The following is an 18,402-nucleotide window of genomic DNA, read 5'->3' as shown; positions in this document are numbered from 1 at the left end:
CTCTATTTCTCTACTATTCTTCTATATAAATGTTTTTCCAATAAACCACTGATTATTATTTAATTTTCTTTCTGAATGGAGAAAGCAATGGTGAATTATTCAGACCTTATTCATTTCTTACAATAAATACAGGAATTCACGACATTTCGAAGGTTGCTCTACCTCCGTATTCAGGTGGAAAAAAAGGGAAAAGCAAGGAAGATATATTTTTACTTCCCTCCTCCCCTCCCCCTTTTTTCTCATCTGAAGAGGAAGCGAGAACCAACATCTGATATGTCGTGAGGTTTCTAGGTTCATGATCAGCAATGGAAAAAGTTCAAACATCACCACTTCTAAATTAGTTCTGCTTATCATTCACTTAATCTCTTGCAAGTGTTTTATATTGATTTTATTTTAAATGTAGTTAACATATTGTCATAATCAAGCTGTCTATTGCAAATACATGTTCCCAGGGAAAGCTTAAAGAAAAACTTTCTGTTACTGAATTAGAAACATTTAAAGTCTTTATTAACAAAACAGATTTAAAGGACATATTAGCATGATAACAGAGAACTGATGGGGACTAACTGCAACATTGTAGCACATCCTTAGAAGCATTTCTATATATATATATTATATATAAACTCTTCCATAACATCAATACAAAATACACAGGTCTCAGTCTTCCAAGTCAATGCAGCCTCAGACACAACAACAATTATAATTATGATGATGAGATGATGCTGATGATAATAATAATAATAATAATAATGGACACACACACACACATTGAAGCAATGCATATGCAAAACTACATGATGTCGCTGTCCTGCACGTCGCACTTCTCATCGGGACAAAAATATCTTCCTATATCTTGCATGCAGTATTTTTAAACTATTTTATAATTACTTTTAAATGCAATAATTTTTCTCTATTATAATAGTTTTTCTGTCTAAATTATTACAGTATATATAGTTATTGTATCACAGGCTTATTGAGGCAAAACTTTTTTTTTTTGTTTTCTTCCTAAAAAATTTCTAGCAGCTTCTTCATGAACGGGAAGATAAGGGGGTTAGGTAAGGACATGTCAAGCATCACTAGCGCCACACATGGTGCAGCGCTCAAGTACACTTGGTGATATATCGACCAGCGCCAACGTCCTGGAATGTCATGTTGTGTGGTGAGGAATGCTTGCAATAGCACCAAGATTGTAGGCCTTGGAAAGGCTTCACACGACATGCCCAGAGCAACTTGTTAGGAAATGGCTGAAAGGTCTGTATGAAAATGAATTTCCCCCTACTGTGGTTTCCAGTCATGTAAATTTTATCAAGTTAAGCATACTTCTTCCTACGTCAAATGCTGCTAGTTTTATTTTGAAAGAACATCGTAATATTAAGAAAACCCCAATATTTAGTTTTTTTTTTTTTAAACTGTGGCAGATAGTTTTGGAAATCTTGTCGAAATATATGGAGGCATGATTTAAAAATATGTTGTGTAATCATGTGATAATTATAAGAGGCTTCCACTGAGGTTTATTTGTGGGTATCTGAATCTTGCTAGGTAACCATGGGTGTAACAATTATATTACTTTCACATGTATTCTCAATCAGAAGTTAACAGGAAAACATACATACACACACACACACACACACACACACACACACACACACACACACACACACACACACACACACACACACACACACACACACACACACACACACACACACACACACACACACACACACACATATGCAGACATACACACACTACATGGCAAGCCGACAAATTATATGAAAATATGTGCTCTTACGCTACACAACTACTAGGTTAGTTTGTAACCAATATACAATGAAAGTAAATGCATTACTTTCAATGCTCATGGCTCTATCAGGATATGGGAGGCAACACATTGAACAGACTCTTTCAGCCAGATCAAGATGTCTTGAACAGGAGAGCAGGCCTATGTACAGTTTGTTCACTGAAACTGCACACGTAGTGTAATGGCATTTAAGAGTTCCTTGTGCGAACAACACAATTATGTAACAAGGCTAATCACCCAATTCGAAATTCATGCTGAGACTCATTATGAAACTGAACCTTATACACTTCCAACAATGAAGTCACTTCAACCTGTGCAATATGATGCAGCACTCGCGAAGTTTGATGAACAACAGAAAAAACTGTACTTTGCACTACTAAGTGTCAAAACAAAGTGGAGAGAGAAATTTCTCCACATGTTCCAATATTTCCTCTTCACTTCTATCAGCTTACTGAAGTCCTGTAATTAATTTGTACAGTGACCCTGGGCATGTCCTGTGGCGCTGGTGATGCACGATCCATTCTCTTCTCAAGTTATCACATTCGCCTTGTTCACTCACTAAGGCGGGGGCACACTTATGTACATACAACATAAATCGTCAGTCACTCCACACTTGGTTTTTGTTCACAAGATGACGCAGCAACGACAGTAGCGTTGTCTTGACCCGCCAGCCGTGGGAGGAGGTGTCACAGGAGCAAAGTATGCATGCACCTTAATATTCGGTAGGTGATTCTGCAAAGAAATATCAATAGACTGAAGGTCATGTCCTGACATAATTGACTGCTTCAAAAGAGTATGTTGTTCTATAATAATCAATTTTATAATTTTATTAACTTTGTTACATCTCTACGGTACCAGAATATGCAGCTATATGTAATTTTAACTTGAAGACAGTCAGTTGGTTATTAGTAACTCAAGACATGGCTTTTCAAGTATTCATAAACTCTGCCAGGACAAGGGCACAACTACCCCTGTTGATAGAATAATAGTGTAAAATAATGAACTAGATTCTTATATGAGTAAAAAAATAGTAAGAAAATTGTGATTTCAACCCCTGATCACATATATAACAGATTGACTATCCCCATGTTAAAAACGGGGACAAGGTAGAGTATCCACCGACCACTGAACAAATATTGCACACTTTTATCACTGCCAATGTGGTGCTATAAACCAATTTTCAATACTTTTATCACAGCCACAACACATTTCAATTCTTATTGCACTATATATATATATATATATATAATGGAATTATCACTACATTAACACGTTAATTAATATATCACAAAATATACACTGAACGAACTAAATATAATTATTATGAAAGTCTCCATTATGATACACTTCCAATAGATGGCCCCCCGACACGAGTAGCAGGGTTGGCAATACATGCAAATGAAATTATACTAAATGTGAGGAATGTTACTACAGGTGTGTAGTATTATATGACAGGTTAGGTTAGGTTAGGTGTGTATTATTGACAAGTTTGATTAGGTGTGTAGTATTATTACTATGTTAGCACCACCAACCCACTGTCACATTAACGAAATATGGCTGTATTCTTCAGTCACAGTTGTATATAAGTAAGGTACCGGTACATATTTAAGGCGGGTTGGGTGGGCTTATAGCTCTCCCAGTGATCGCATCAATTTCTACTAATCAATACTATAAATCCAAAGCATTTTACAGATATTTTAGCAAGTTCCTATAGTGGCTGGGGCATAAGTAACCTTCACCAGGTAACATGTGGAAAAGAACAACCCACAGGATTGGCACTGTTGATTGAGAATGACTGCTAGATGGAAATACAGTTGCTCCATGCAATTCAAATGAGAGTTATAATGTGACTTCTTATGCAGTAGCTAGATGACAGCATGGTGAAATTGATCAAAGTCCATAAGGCTGAGCAATCTGTTATATATGTGATCAGGGCTTCAACTCACATTCAGAATAGTTTCTTTACGTAAATCTACAACACAGCATTCCCATTTTTATTTCACTCCCAGGGAAAATCATGTGATGCATCTTTACAATTTTTTTAACCCATTACTTATGGCTGGGCTGGGCTTGAACCCGCGAATATGATTAGTGATTACCAATCTACCACTGAGCACCACTTTTAATACCAGGGTCCAGCAGAGGAACAGACGATTACAAATGGTTATTGACTCAAGAATTTATTTTTTCAAAATGACATACGTGAAATCAAAGTATGTAGTCTGCCATTTATTTCTTGAAAAGAACTTCCTTTAAGTGACTACCAATGAGATGGAAATGTGCTTTGTCAGACCCACAAAATGTCAAAGTCTTCATCTTCAGCCATGCAATTTAAAACAAAACTCTGTCTGGGTGAGAATATCGCGATGTTTTAATTGATGTAACACCTGAATTTTGTATGGATGAAAATGTGTTGCATATGCAGATAAGACGGAATCATGTGCCATAAATTAAAATAACGAAATTCACACTTAATAGCCTCAAAACTGTCGTCCTTGTAAAGGCTTTTAATAATTGCAAGAGCATGTTGTGCACTACTCCACTTTTTGATGACTAAATGGCATTGTATTGGCAACAATGTGTCGCTCAACTGCGCTGTGAGGTATATATGCTGTGTAAAATCGCCTATTCTTTGCCGGACCCTATATAAAATTTTAACATAATTATGTAATCTGTGTTAATTGTATGTGTCTCACCCTGAGGCGTCGAATGCCGGCTCGTGTGATGAGCTGACAGTCATAGAGCTCGATGCGCTGCAGGTTGTGGCATGAGATGAGGTGCTCCAGGGATGCATCAGTTATAAGGGGGCAGTTGTCCAGTTCTAGCACAGTCAGGTTCTCGGCAGCACAGGGAGAAGTTCCCAAGTGGCGGATGCCCTCATCAGTGATGAGCTCACAATGTGACAGACTTAACTTCTCAAGACGAGGGCAGCCCATCGCCAGGTGGATTAATGTTGCATCTGTGATGAGCACGCATTCTTCCAAGTCCATTTTTTCCAGAAGTCGGCAGCTCCTGGCAAGAGCCTGAAAACCCGCGTCCGTGAACTGAGAGCAACCAGCTACTTCAATGGTGCTTAGCATGTGGCACTGCTGCGCCAGTACGATGAGGGAGGCATCAGTTAGGTGTGAACAGCCCGACAGGCAGAGGTAATGCAGGCGTGGGCAGTTCTCTGCCAACTGTTGCACGGCCTCATCCTGGATATTGGAGCATCCATGCAGGTTCATTACCTCCAAATTCCGACAGTGGCGTGCCAGGCAGCTCACTGCCTTATCGTTGATCTGCAGGCAGCCCTTTGAGATGAATGACTTGAGCTTGGGACAGCCATGTGCTAAAGCCTCGGCACCATTTTCAGTGATATGGTCGCACCACGATATGTTGATGTGGGTGAGAGATGGGCAGCCATCAGCCAGAGCCTTGAGGGACAGGTCAGAGATTGCTGAGCAAGAGCCTAGATCGAGGCGCTGCAGCTTGGGACAGTGTCGGCTCAGCGACTGACAAGTACTGTCTGTGATCTTCTTGCAGCCATTCAGATTCAAATCCTCCACATTACTGCACAGCTGAGCAAGTGTCTTCATCGAGCCATCAGCTATGGACTGGCAGCCACGCAGACTCAGCTTACGCAGGAACCCACCACAGCGACGTGAGATGTTTTCTATTACAGGACCCTGCACCAACAAACCATAAAAAACTCCGTACCTCGTTGAATGCTATAATATTTCATTCATTTATTTTCTAAATGTTAATAATACAATCAATGAAGTATACACAGTTTCAAAACCAACAGACAACATTAGATTTTCAAGGACTATAAAATCCTTGCATGACTTTCTTTGTAATGACCATTTTTCAATTAAGTCGAAATTGAACTATACCAATCATCTTTTCGCCTACAGTGCTGACAAAATGAATAATAAATTTCGCCTTTTAGAAACTTCACACAAATTAAACTGACACTGACAAACTAGCAAAATTCGGAAAGATTATGTGACCATAGCAACCAAACAAGAAATCACTTCAGAATTTGTCATGTATAATATTCCTATACTGTACTTCTTTTTGGTAAACTTTGCCAAAGCTATAAATAATTACGGTTGCTGCAAGTATTCTTGTAAAAGAAGAGTTATTTTCTCTTGAACAATTATGCAACACCAAAGCTGCCATAATTATTTACCATCTTAGCTAAGACTATCCTTTTTCCTAATCTATGGAATTTATTGGAGTAGCTTACCTCCACATCAGTCTGAAAGTCGAAAAGATCTATCCGCTGCCAATTGCTGCCATCGAGTGCAAGTACATTCCAGGCCTTGGACACCTGCGCACAGCGGCATAGAGACACTACGTCGAGATATGAGAATATCCTGCAATAAATATAAATTAACATAAAGGCATTGTAGGTCATTTATATCGAAATTAACAAATTAGCTATCTTAACCTAAAACTGTTTATGGTAGTATATTTCAGTACATTACTGTAATGGTATTACAAATGTTTTCGCAATTCACATGTGGCCAATACAAGTGGAATTACTCACCTAAGCAGCAACTCTTTGGGCAGCTTTTTGTTAATCTGCGCGTCGTCGTCCGAGAACACTCTTGCAAGCTGCGAACACAATAAGACAGTGTGCATTGCGTCCGTTACCATCGCCGCTATTCAACTCATTTGCCAGCAATGTTGCAGCTTCAAAAATGTGACAATAGCAACACAGTGTCAACCTACAGTGCCATGTCCTCACACACACATACACACACAATGCAAACAAGAAAGCGGGCGTTTGGGTTGTTATAAAGCAGGAAGTGTTAGCAACAGACAGATTTTTGTACCTGCATGTAGCTTTGCTTCATAGTGCACACTGAGAAATTAGATCGCTCTTTCTTGTTGCGGCCTACAGATGGCACCCACCAAGGTCTCACTGCAGCCTGCGCAAAAACAAATAAAACAAAAACAAAAAACACAAGACTAATAAAGTGATAAATTATCAAATCTAATTGTGAAACATTGAACAAAAAAAGTAAAATATTACAGAGAAATTGTTGGAAATGTAACATGTTTTTTTCTTTGTGTGTGCGTAAGTTACAAAATATATGAACTACGCAATTTCAAGTCAATTGAAAGGTGACGGAGATGTGGTCGGAGCGGCATCATCCGTGTGTCTCCCCTATGTGTCATAACAAAGGAGGCCTTATCCTTGACTCCCGAATGTGTCATAACAAAGGAGACGAGAACATGGACTATCAAGGCCACGGCTCGTCCATCACAAAAACTACGAATTCCAAATATTAGCTTTACCTTTTCGAAGCTGCAACACTACTTAAGCGTAACTGATAATCCAGACCTTAACCGTGGCTTATTGTTATCATTTCTACTTGAAATGAAGAAACAATAATCCAGTTCTTTCACAGACGAGGCAACCTTGGCCCAGGCCTCTTCGGCTCAAAATCAGCTGTTTACTCGGCCCTGGGAATGGCGGATATCGGTCGAGTAGAATCAGCACTTTAATGCCCGCACAATACCAAGACAATAATTATGGAACATTAATTTTAACGCCATCTTACCTCTAGCTTATTTCTGTTGGTGTGTATCATATTGAAACCACGCGGTAATTCCTTTATTTATAAATATTCCCCTCCAAACCGAAGGTCAACAAAGAATCGAAATACCAGACGAAATATTTTCCGAGGCTCTATACTTCTAAACGAGTCTCTGATTGGATGATACACAAACAAGAATTTGCCACTTCAACACTCATTTTGGAATATTTTGCGTAAAACTGATGCATTTTAGATAGTATAACGCGACCGAAAACTGTTATATTTAGCTACAGTTGTTTACGAATCTATTTGTTACAGTGTCACGTTTAATAAAGAGCCTTGGTGACAGGGAGGAAATGACAACTGCACTCACAGCCAATACACAACACCGTTTCATCAAGCAATTTCGGGATTGGTGAATACGTTCCAAACAAAAACAAATCCCTCCTATACCAAGCCTTGTTGTGATGACGTCATACACGAGGTCGATGTACAACATGCGATCAATGAGTGGTGAAAACAATAGGCTGTCATAATTAAGCTCGTCACTGTGTCCTAAATTTTTATTAACGAAAATTATTATTATCATTTCATATCATGAGTATCATTTATATACTACTTTAGATATTATTTTGTCATTTTCAAATTTCCAATGGAAGTGGTGCTGACTCATGATTTATAATGGAATTGCTTTCCAAATTTATCATCGTTCATTAAATTTACTATTCTCTTAATTCACGAAATCTGTATGTATGGCGTAATAATGACCAAATAAGTATTAAATTTTTATTTGAACTTAGAAATATATTCACAGTCAACTTTCTTTAAGTGCCTAGGAGTGACACTGCAATCCATGGGAATGTTTCAACATACAATAAATAATTGTCAGTGCAAAGGCCATAGCAGCAACTAGATTACCTATACTGCGTTCCATAATGTCTGACAGGCAAAGTAAACATTGCCGACAGAAGAAGGAAGGAAGATAATTGCTACTTAACCAATGGCAGAGGTCACATCCCACGCTTATCCTCACGTTGGATGGTCTGAAGCGTTCTACCTTTCTTGAGTAGCAATTATCTTTCTCCTTTCCTCTGCCGGCAATGTTTACTTTGCTTGTCAGACAGTATGGAACACAGTATAAACATTATAGACTTTTTATAGAGCCACTAGTGACGTCAAACATCTACAGGGCACAGTACTGTGTACAGGCACTGTTATTGAAAACAGTGCTTCAACTTTTCAAAGCAAACACTCTACCCATTAGCTTATGAGTAGTGACAGATAAAATATAGTGTGAAATTTTATATTCTAAACCATTTTTGCTAGCAGTATGGGAACAAGAATTTTTCACGGTGTGTAAAATGAAATTAACTGTTGAGGTCTTGAGGTATATTATGCTGAGAGGTACAGAAAGGATGGTTAAAATGGTTGGTATAGAGGAAAATCTAGTTTAATTCCGTGAGCTTTCGTGAAATCTTTACAAAACTAAATGCAGCAACAGCCCAACAATAGAGAAGTAATATAATCCGTTATAGCCAAAAGTTACATATATTTATTATAAAATGTATCATCATCATATCCCTCACGTATTAGACCCTACAGGATCTGTTACGGTCTCATGCCAGCGCTTTCGTGGTCTTCCCAATTTCCTCTTTCCTCTTGGTACATAAGTAAGAATCTGTTTAGGCCATCTAGTGCGATCCATCCTTTCGACATGTTTTTTCCACTGAAGTCAATATTGTTGAACAAAATTAACTATAGGATCCATTTTGAGTTCCTGCAATATGTCCACATTTTTACGGTGTTCCAGCAAAGAGCATCCCGCTGTTCGTCTCATGAACCTCATTTCCGCTGTCGTCAGCCTTTGCTCATCAGCTTTTCTGATTGTCCATGCCTCGCTACCATAAGTGAGGACCGGTCGAGCTAGTGTTTTATATACCTTTAGCCTTGTATGTTTCTGAACATGGGAGGATTTGAAGACGGCATTAATGACGCCAGTGATTTTTATAAATTTAGATATTTTGTTTGACATATCTTCATCAGTGATGTAAGAGAGGTTATAACCTAAATAGTTAAATGAGTTAACACGTTCAATTAAAGTATTATTTATCATGATCTTACTTGGAATTGGGTTCTCTCCCGAAAATGCCATGACTTTTGTTTTCTCTTTTGAGATTTCCATATTGAAATCAGAGGCGATTATTTGCAAATTATAAATGGCTCTTTGTAAAGCATCCTCTGTTTTAGCGATAATAACCTGATCGTCGGCAAACATTAGTGTATCGAGAACTGTGTTTCGATTAATTTGAATTCCAGCATGATGACTTTGCCTCCAAATGTATAAAATATGGTTCATATATATAATAAACAACAGAGGGGAAAGACCGCACCCTTGTCTAACACCTTGGTTGATGGAAGTCCAGCTAGTAGTTCCACGTTCAGTTCTTATGGCAATTTCATTTTGTTGATATAAATTATAAATGGAGAGAATGATTTGGTTTGGCACATTATCATAGCGTAAAATCTCTAAAAGTTTATTTCTATCAACTCTATCAAAAGCTTTTATGAAATCAATAAAAGCTAAGTGGGTTGGAATATTAAATTCTCTGTGCTTTTCAATTAAAATCTTCATGGTGAAATAGCTGTCACAACATGATCTTCCTTTTCGGAATCCATTCTGTTCTTCAGTGATTTTGTCTTCGTAAAGATGTGATAATTTATTTTTGATTATGGCTGTATAGATCTTATATCCAGAATTGAGAAGACTTATACCCCTGTAATTTTCACATAGTTTTTTGTTTCCTTTCTTATAAATGGGTACTACAATGGCTTTTTGCCAACTTTCTGGGGGGTTTAATCCTGCCCATATATTGTTTAAGAAATATAAAAATCGATAGGTAAATTCTTCTCCAGCGTATTTAAAAAGCTCGAAATTTAAATTATCTTCGCCTGGGGCTTTCCCGTTTTTTAAACGTTTATATACTTCAATGAGTTCATCATAAGTAATAATATCTGTTGTGTTGTTGTTGGAATTCTTTAATGTAAGAGAGATGTTTTTGTGAAACCATATATATTTAAAGTAAGCAAGTAGAGATTCGTTAGGAAAATAACAACATTTTCTTTTATCTCCGAATTTATTTTCTTTAAAATTTTGAAAGTTTTGGGTCTTGGTAATGTTAAATCTCTTTCTAATCTTGAGACGAAATCATTCCATTTCTCTCGGTGTCGCTTTCTTGTTTCCCGTTTTGCAATTGCTCTCTTTCTTTTATATTCAATTTCATCTTCAAGTTTTTTGTTTGCAAAAATCGGAGATATGCTTCTCGCTAATCATTTATCACCTTCTTGATATCCTCATCCCATTTCAGTATGCCTCTTTTTCTCTTCTGCTTAATATTTTTTACGCCAATACTTTCAAATGCAGCCTTTTTCAAAATATCTGTTAAGTTGTTCCATTCTTCCTCTATATTATCCGAGATTTTGATTTCTTGAAGATTTTCCTTTATGCGACATTCATAAAGCCATTTAATACTATCATCTCTCAATAAGTCTACTTTAAAAATAAGCCTATTGCTTTCTTGCTTGAAATTTTTAATATTTCTTTTATGCCATGGTGCTGGTATTCTAATAGGGGATACAATTAGATAATGATCTGTCTCTAATTCAGGACCTCTACAAGCTTTGACATCTAAAACGAAGCTAAACAATTTTTGATTACAAATGACATAGTCAATAATAGATTGTGATCCTCTTGCGTGCCATGTATATGTGTGTATATTTTTGTGTTTAAAGAAAGAATCCATTACTTTTAGATCATTGTAAATCACAAAATCTCGTAGTCTTTGTCCATTATTATTACAAGTTGTTTCGCCGTGTTTTCCAATGTGCCCTCTAACTTCATTATTACCAATTCTTGCATTGAAATCCCCTAATAAAAGTAACATGTCTGATTTATTAACTTTATTGATGATGATTTGTAATTTATTGTAAAACAACTCACTATTATCTTCATCTCCTTCCACAGGTGCATAGGTGCCTATTACTGTCATAAAACCTCTTCTAAGTTTAATTCGAACTTCTATTAATCTTTCATTCCAAAATTTATAATAATCAATAGAGGAGCGTAGTGATTTATGAATCATTAAGATAACCCCAACTCTTGCTCTTTCTTGTCTATTAACACCACTGTATAATTGAATATAGTTATTTGTTTCTTTCGATCCGTTTTGTTTTCTTTTTGTTTCATTAATTGCTGCAATTTTGATACCTTTTTTTTGCTAAAATGTCATCAAGCTGATCGTCCTTGTATGATAATCCTTGAACATTCCAAGTGGCAAATTGTAAAATACCCTTTTTTTTCCATTTATTTTTACTCATAGTCCTATTCATGCCATAGTCGTCAACAGATTCTGCAGTCCGGCTGTTAATATTATGAGACTTGAATGTAATATGGAGTTCCTGTGGATAGGTTACAAGCCTGTCGCACAGTAGTCCAGTGGTAGGGCTGCTACCTTAATAGCCTTCTGGACAGGCGTTTATATGGCATTTCCTCCATATGTGTTGGAACAGTTATACCGCTGTGACTCGGTCCCCAGAGCCTCGTCTGTTTAGGAACAGGTTGCACCACGTGAAGGTGAGGTTGGGAATTAGGTAGGAGAGGTGATAGATGGAATGAACTTCACTACCCTTTGCAACCCTATACGTTTGAGATGGGCAGGGCATGTAGCACGTATGGGCGAATCCAGAAATGCATATAGAGTGTTAGTTGGGAGACCGGAGGGAAAAAGACCTTTAGGGAGGCCGAGACGTAGACGGGAGGATAATATTAAAATAGATTTGAGGGAGGTGGGGTATGATGATAGAGACTGGCTTAATCTTGCACAGGATAGGGACTGATGGCGGGCATATGTGAGGGCGGCAATGAACCTTCGGGTTCCTTAAAAGCCATTTGTAAGTAAGTAATACAATTATAGTCCAGGAACATTTGTCAGCATTACCAAGGCCGTCGAAGGGGGGAGGGCTAACACCACATAAGTGGGGGGGGGTGGACCGATTTTTATATATATTTTGAGGGAGAAGAAGACAAAATATTCCTGATTAAATTTCCAACTTCTTTACTGTGTTAATATTTAGGATTTACCGTAGCAGACTAGTTTCGAAGTTTTGTTCTTCATTGTCCAAAGCCTAATTAGAAGTTCGAAATTTAATCAGTGATATACAAGTGTTAAAAGTGTATAACTTATAGAAAAATGAAAAAACAAAATATTCACATAACGTATTTTCACATTAAAGAAGAATTCTGTTAAATCACATACAATATTATTGAAATAATAATTATGTTTTCAAAAAGTTTTATTGATGATATTGCTATCCTTAGCAAAGGAGATACTGGTGAACAAGTGACAACCAATCTTCAAAACTTTCTACAAGAAATTGAAATATGGAACAAAAAATGGAGAACAGCCATGAACACAAATAAGTCATCAAAAGTAACATTCACATACCTCAAAAAAGAAAAAAACACCTTCATTATACCTCAACAGTTCACCAGTACCACAGCATGAAGAAGTACGATATCTTGGACTCATCCTAGACAGTCGCTTGACCTGGAATAAACACCTCACTTATACCCTTCAGAGATTAAGATAGGTACAGATTTCATCGATTGAAAGCAATACTTTCCAGCTCTTGTCTTTCCCTTTCCAACAAAAGGTTAATATATGTAATGCTTCTTAAACCTATTTGGCTCTATGGATGTTCATTATGGGATCGGCTTCTATAAGCCAAATGAAGCGTATTCAAACATTCCAAAATTGGGCACTAAGGATAATCACTGGAGCACCATGGTACATGAGAAATGAAACACTTCATTCAGATCTATATCTAGCCAAAATAGAGACTGTAATTCATTCTTCCTACACACGGTTACATGCAACATTGCCAACACATTCTAACAGCTTAATCAACCAGATCACTCGGAACCTGCCCCCTGCACGACCTGATCGTCGTCTCAAGAGGAAAAGACACACGGATTTATTGATGCTTTGAGAAACGTTAACTCCAACTTACCTGGCTGAGAACCCAAGAAGAGTTATTCTACATCAAACACCGGGAAAGCCTCAAGTCATACAAACAATTAATTAGACTACATTACACCGACTGCACATTAATTTTTATGAAATATATCTTTACTATTCTCACTAGTAAGTATGCCTGCATTTTTTTCACGAAAGAGGGCCCGAAGTCTTGCACTGCAACCTGAGGCTTATTGTGCGTACCACTCCTATTTTGTTAATGATATTTGTCGCCGAACAGTCACGCTCTTGTACGAATACAGCATGCTGCATCATGAACTTAACCTGGGCTTGGTAATGATATGTGAATATATGATGACGGAATGAGTCCGAGATCCAATGCCGGAAGTTACCAGCAATTCTGGTTCAGTTCATTAGGGGAAAAGTTCAGAAAAGCTCCCAACTAGTTAACTTGCCCCAACCAGGATTTGAACCTGGGCCAACTTGTTTCACAGTCAGGTATGCTAACCACTTTTTTTATCTTGTATGGAGAAGGGACCCAAAAGCTTACACTGCAGCCTGAGGCTTATTGTGCTTACCGATCCTATTCTGTGAATGATTGGGTAGCCAAACGGCCCCACTCTTGTACAAGTGCAACAGGTTGCACCGTGAACTGAACCTGGCTATGGTATGGATGATGATAATATGTGAATTAATGATGGCGAAATGAGTCCGAAGTCCAACGCCGAAAGTTACCCAGGAATTTTGCTTCAATTGGTTGAGAGAAAACTCCGGAAAAAACCCCAACCAGGTAACTTGTCCCAATCAGGATTCAAACCCGGGCCCGCTCGTTTCATGGCCAGATGTTCTGACCATTACTCCACAGTGGTGAACATGCTAACCATTACTTCACTGTTAATAATTGTAAGACTGATTTTATTAAACATGTTTATAAACTGAGAGTACTTTTATTTCTCTTGCCCAAATAATATACTGTATCACATTCAGTAAAAACAAGGTTGCTGAACATTGTAATAAAATTTCATTAACTTTTTGCCTTACTTAGTAATTTAAAATATGGAATTTCAAGATTCATTAAAATATTGTCGAGGGGGAAGACAATTACTTTGGACAGTTCCATGGGTCTAGTTCATAAAACTTGACAAAATGTAAATATGTCACTAGCCCAGAAGAAAAGTGACACAACTCAAAAAATGTGAATTTTCAGGAGAAGCAATTGAAAAATAGTGATATTCGGAAATTTCTACTGAGCAAAATTATAAAACCGGACATCCACTTTCTTTTCATGATAAAAAGCGTATGTTATACACTTTGTAAGGATGTCAATGTTTTGAACATAACTTGAATATTATCCCCTATTTAGCATTTTCACCCCATATTTTGACTTGTGCTACTTTTATTGTAATATATATAAAATACTTTTTGGAGTTAAATAATAATAATAATAATAATAATAATAATAATAATAATAATAATAATTATTATTATTATTATTATTATTATTATTATTAAAGATATTCTCTTTACATGGAGATAGAGCCTCATGCTTTCTTGACATCAGCATTAGAATAAGGTGGTGCAGTTGGTACTATGCTCCGACCACCTTTCATCCCAGGATAAGATCTGGTACTCAATTTGAAAGGAGATTAAGTGAACCTTGGGGCCATTCTGGAAGTTTGGCAACAAGAAAATCTCGTCACCACCTGGGATCAAATCCCGGACCTTCCAGTCCATAGCCAGCTGTTCTACGAACTAAGCTACCATTATTATTATTATTATTATTATTATTATTATTATTATTATTATTATTATTATTATTATTGGGTAATTCCATGTCAAGTGACCCACGAGAAAGCGAATATTTCTTTTCTATAATGGTATTTTGTTGTATATCATTTTAACACTAAATTAATGGGGAAAATGAAAATGGTAATTATTTTAATAATGTTCTTTATATTTGTATAACTTACACTTGAAACGAGGGTCATGGTGAGAAGAAAAATTTATACTTAAGTTGTCTCACAGTCGACATCCCTGAAGTTGTCCTTCGTTACAGTACTGGTAGGTAAATGCCACATGATAACAGACACTATATCTACTTAAAACACTATTTTTCAACGCAAGAAGTGAGAATATTAAATTCAAAATGGTCTTGAATATATGTCTTATTTAATGTCAACCTTGTAACAAAAAATGCAGAAATACTTTCTTAGCTATTACTAGGGAACGGATTTTTATGTAAATTAATATATTTTTTGCTTATAGATAAAATACTCTAACTAGGAGAAAAATTCCGAACCAGAACACTGTAATTTGTATATGAAATTTTATTTCAAATAAAAATACATATATTTGTAATACTTTTATGTAAATAAATATTTTGAATTATTTGTCTATAAATACATACATTTTTATTTTTCTTTGCCCTAATTTTTAAATTCAATTCAAAAACTCGTACATACTATAAATTAGTGGAAACGTAATGTCAATGAATTCCTTTCTTAAATGTATTGCGTCGTGATCTTGGCTGCACATGATGTCTCGTACTCTCGAAGGGAAATCCCTTATCTGTGAAATGACGGCCGACACAATGCATTCGACTCAAATATTCTCCAGTCAGAGACGTTGGCTTGATTTATTCAGACTGTTTATGCAGTACCATTACAAAAGTGAAGTGATCGTGATATAATGCCGAAAGTGAAGTCAAGTATTCATTCCCGTTCGAAATAATATATTGTTGAATTTAGTGGAATTTTTACAATTAACGGAAAAATGTTATTCTGTGGACAATGTGGGAGATCTGTAAATGCAGATTAGCGATCTCAAGTCTTGCAGCATTTATCAGGTAGTAAACATAGAATGGTTGCCTCACGTTCAACCTCCAGACAAGTTCTTTTAGGTGAAGCAGCTTCTTTTTCACATACCATTTTCAGAAAGTTCTGAATATTACGCAGATTTATGCAAAGTTTTTCTTTCATCTGATATTCCTTTATATAAATTGAAAAGTCCAGAGCTTAGAAAGTTTCTTACAAAATACGTAAATTTTGAAACACCAGAAGAATCAACATTAAGAAAAAGCTATGTCCCTGCGTGTTACGAAGAAGTGCTGGGAAAGATCAGAGCAGAATATGAAAATAAAAAAATATGGTTAAGCATGGACGAATCACCGGACTCTAGCAGTAAGAAAGTGGGAAGTGTTGTGATAGGTGTGCTAGAAAATAATGAAATAGGTCCCAAGCGGTTTTTCTGTTAGCATGTAGAGAAATATTAGCATTGAATCATGTAACAATGGCTCTCTTACTCAATGAATCTCTGCTGTTGTTATGGCCGAATGGGGTCAAATTTCATAATGTTTTACTCTTACTAATGGATGCTGCTCCGTATATGAAGAAAGCAGCAAAAGAACTTTTTGTAAGCTTCCCAAACATGATACACGTAACTTATAGTACATGGTTTTTTGTGTCAATCTATAAAGAAATTATTAGAAACAATAACCAATTTATTGACTGAGACAATTAATCAGGTGCATGGCATTGAGAAAAAAATTCATTCACTCTAAGGTTGCAAAATAGAGCCTATTAAACAGAAATTTAAAAGTATATTTCAAAATAATTATGGATTTCATACTATGTGTAAAAGACTTTTCCAACAAGTTTTTTTTCTATTCTTACAATTTTCATTTTGCTAATTTTGAAAGGATTTCCAAACTATTCTTGAGTACATTGCTGAAGCCAATATCTGCTGCCAAAATCTGTGTTGTTGTTGTTGTTATCTAATGCTGGGCTTTGGCAATGAAGCCATTAGATTAATTAGCTGCCAAAATCTAGAAATCGTCATAAATAGGATCACTATTTTTCAGACATAAGTGAAAATTTGAGTGAATAGGACAGTTGTGTTGTGCAATCATGAGTGAGATTTCGTTAGAGCATATGGTAGTGTTGTGCAATGGTGAGATATTCACTGCATCGTCGTATATTCATCTTGAAGAGGTACCGTACACCAAGTGCAGAAAGGAGATTTTCGAGGACTACGTTTCAGAACAGCTCCTATTTCATCAAGATTTTCTTCTGTAACACATGACGTTTTCATTTTCTTTTCCGGTGAGTCACAGAACCTTTCTTTATTAAACTTATCCACTCTTGTAAAATAATAAACTTTAATATTCCTTTTCGCGTTGGGACTGTGCTGCCAGGAAATTTATGTCTAAATACTTGCCACACAACTGTCTAACTAGTACAGTATGTAAGTTTATTCTAGCATGGGTAGGCCTTTGCTCATTCTGTGATAGAGAAGCAAGTTAGTACAATGAAAAGTCTCAAATTCAAAATGTCATGATTAAAAATAGTTTATCCTGAAATCGAATAGTGACACAAGTAAGAAAAACAACATGGTAACAAATTAACTTAATCCGTGGAAAATGGTGAAAAGTGATATATTTTTAAATATTGAAGTACAGTACCTATGTTAAAATAATTATGCCACCTTACTGCAAAAACTGTCAAAACTTCAAAAGTGACAATTTTCTTTTAAATAATATAACTGATAAAAAATATTCACCTTATCATAGAAACAGTCTTAACCAGTGGTTTTTTTATGACAGTACACAACGGTACACAGTACCAGCAGCTTTCTTCCTTTAACTTATTTAGGCCTACCGGTAAATTAACAGTTCTTCATAGAATGATAAAATGAATCCTAAAATGGGCAATGGATGCAAATACTAAGCTGAATACCAAGAATGCAACTAATAGTTCATCACTCTCCTATTGAACATGAATTAAAAAAGATGCTATTAATCATTTACGATCCTCTGATTAAGGTTGTGACATATGTACATTTAGGCAGCAGGCCTACATCTCACTTGATGGTATGTGTCAGAGTAGGACAATCGTTTGTATGCATCTGAAGTCTGACTAGTGTAATATGTAGCTAGTTGGCGATGTATGCAATGGAGGAGGAAGAACTGGTCACCCTACCCCATTATCTCCTGTCCTATTTGCCTCATAAATGGTGCCTTGTTGGTATCACTTGTGAGGTTCAG

The 18,402-nt window shown here is 36.5% G+C and overlaps 1 protein-coding gene across 4 annotated transcripts; it reads right to left on the bottom strand.

Moving 5' to 3' along the window:
* Nucleotides 1–1,388: 1,388 nt before the first annotated feature.
* On the bottom strand, nt 1,389–7,691 carry LOC138715078 (F-box/LRR-repeat protein 20). 4 transcript variants are annotated; one of them, XM_069847576.1, is made up of 7 exons: nt 7,354–7,690; nt 6,822–7,255; nt 6,622–6,717; nt 6,333–6,400; nt 6,030–6,159; nt 4,498–5,466; nt 1,389–2,533 (listed from the first exon to the last, which is right to left on the bottom strand). In XM_069847576.1, the coding sequence occupies exons 3-7, from the start codon at nt 6,640–6,642 to the stop codon at nt 2,426–2,428; spliced, it is 1,296 nt and encodes a 431-aa protein (XP_069703677.1). In that variant the 5' UTR covers nt 6,643–6,717; nt 6,822–7,255; nt 7,354–7,690; the 3' UTR covers nt 1,389–2,425. The 4 variants fall into 4 exon arrangements, with proteins under 4 accessions (XP_069703677.1, XP_069703678.1, XP_069703675.1 ...); XM_069847577.1 differs by having other exon boundaries at nt 7,088–7,255; XM_069847574.1 differs by lacking the exon at nt 6,822–7,255 and having other exon boundaries at nt 7,354–7,691.
* Nucleotides 7,692–18,402: the final 10,711 nt, after the last annotated feature.

This window comes from Periplaneta americana, chromosome 15 (genome assembly GCF_040183065.1).
Source record: "Periplaneta americana isolate PAMFEO1 chromosome 15, P.americana_PAMFEO1_priV1, whole genome shotgun sequence".
In the NCBI taxonomy this organism is placed as follows: domain Eukaryota; kingdom Metazoa; phylum Arthropoda; class Insecta; order Blattodea; family Blattidae; genus Periplaneta; species Periplaneta americana.
Note: the sequence above shows the minus strand (reverse complement) of the source record. Positions and strands in the feature narration are given on the sequence as shown.

Excerpts from the sequence above, each read along its gene's own strand:
- LOC138715078 (XM_069847574.1), bottom strand. The coding sequence starts at position 7,383 with ATGATACACACCAACAGAAATAAGCTAGAG. Across the intron at positions 6,160-6,332 it reads CCCAAAGAGTTGCTGCTTAG|GATATTCTCATATCTCGACG; the intron begins GTGAGTAATTCC and ends TATTTATTGCAG. Across the intron at positions 5,467-6,029 it reads ACTTTCAGACTGATGTGGAG|GGTCCTGTAATAGAAAACAT; the intron begins GTAAGCTACTCC and ends TTGTTGGTGCAG.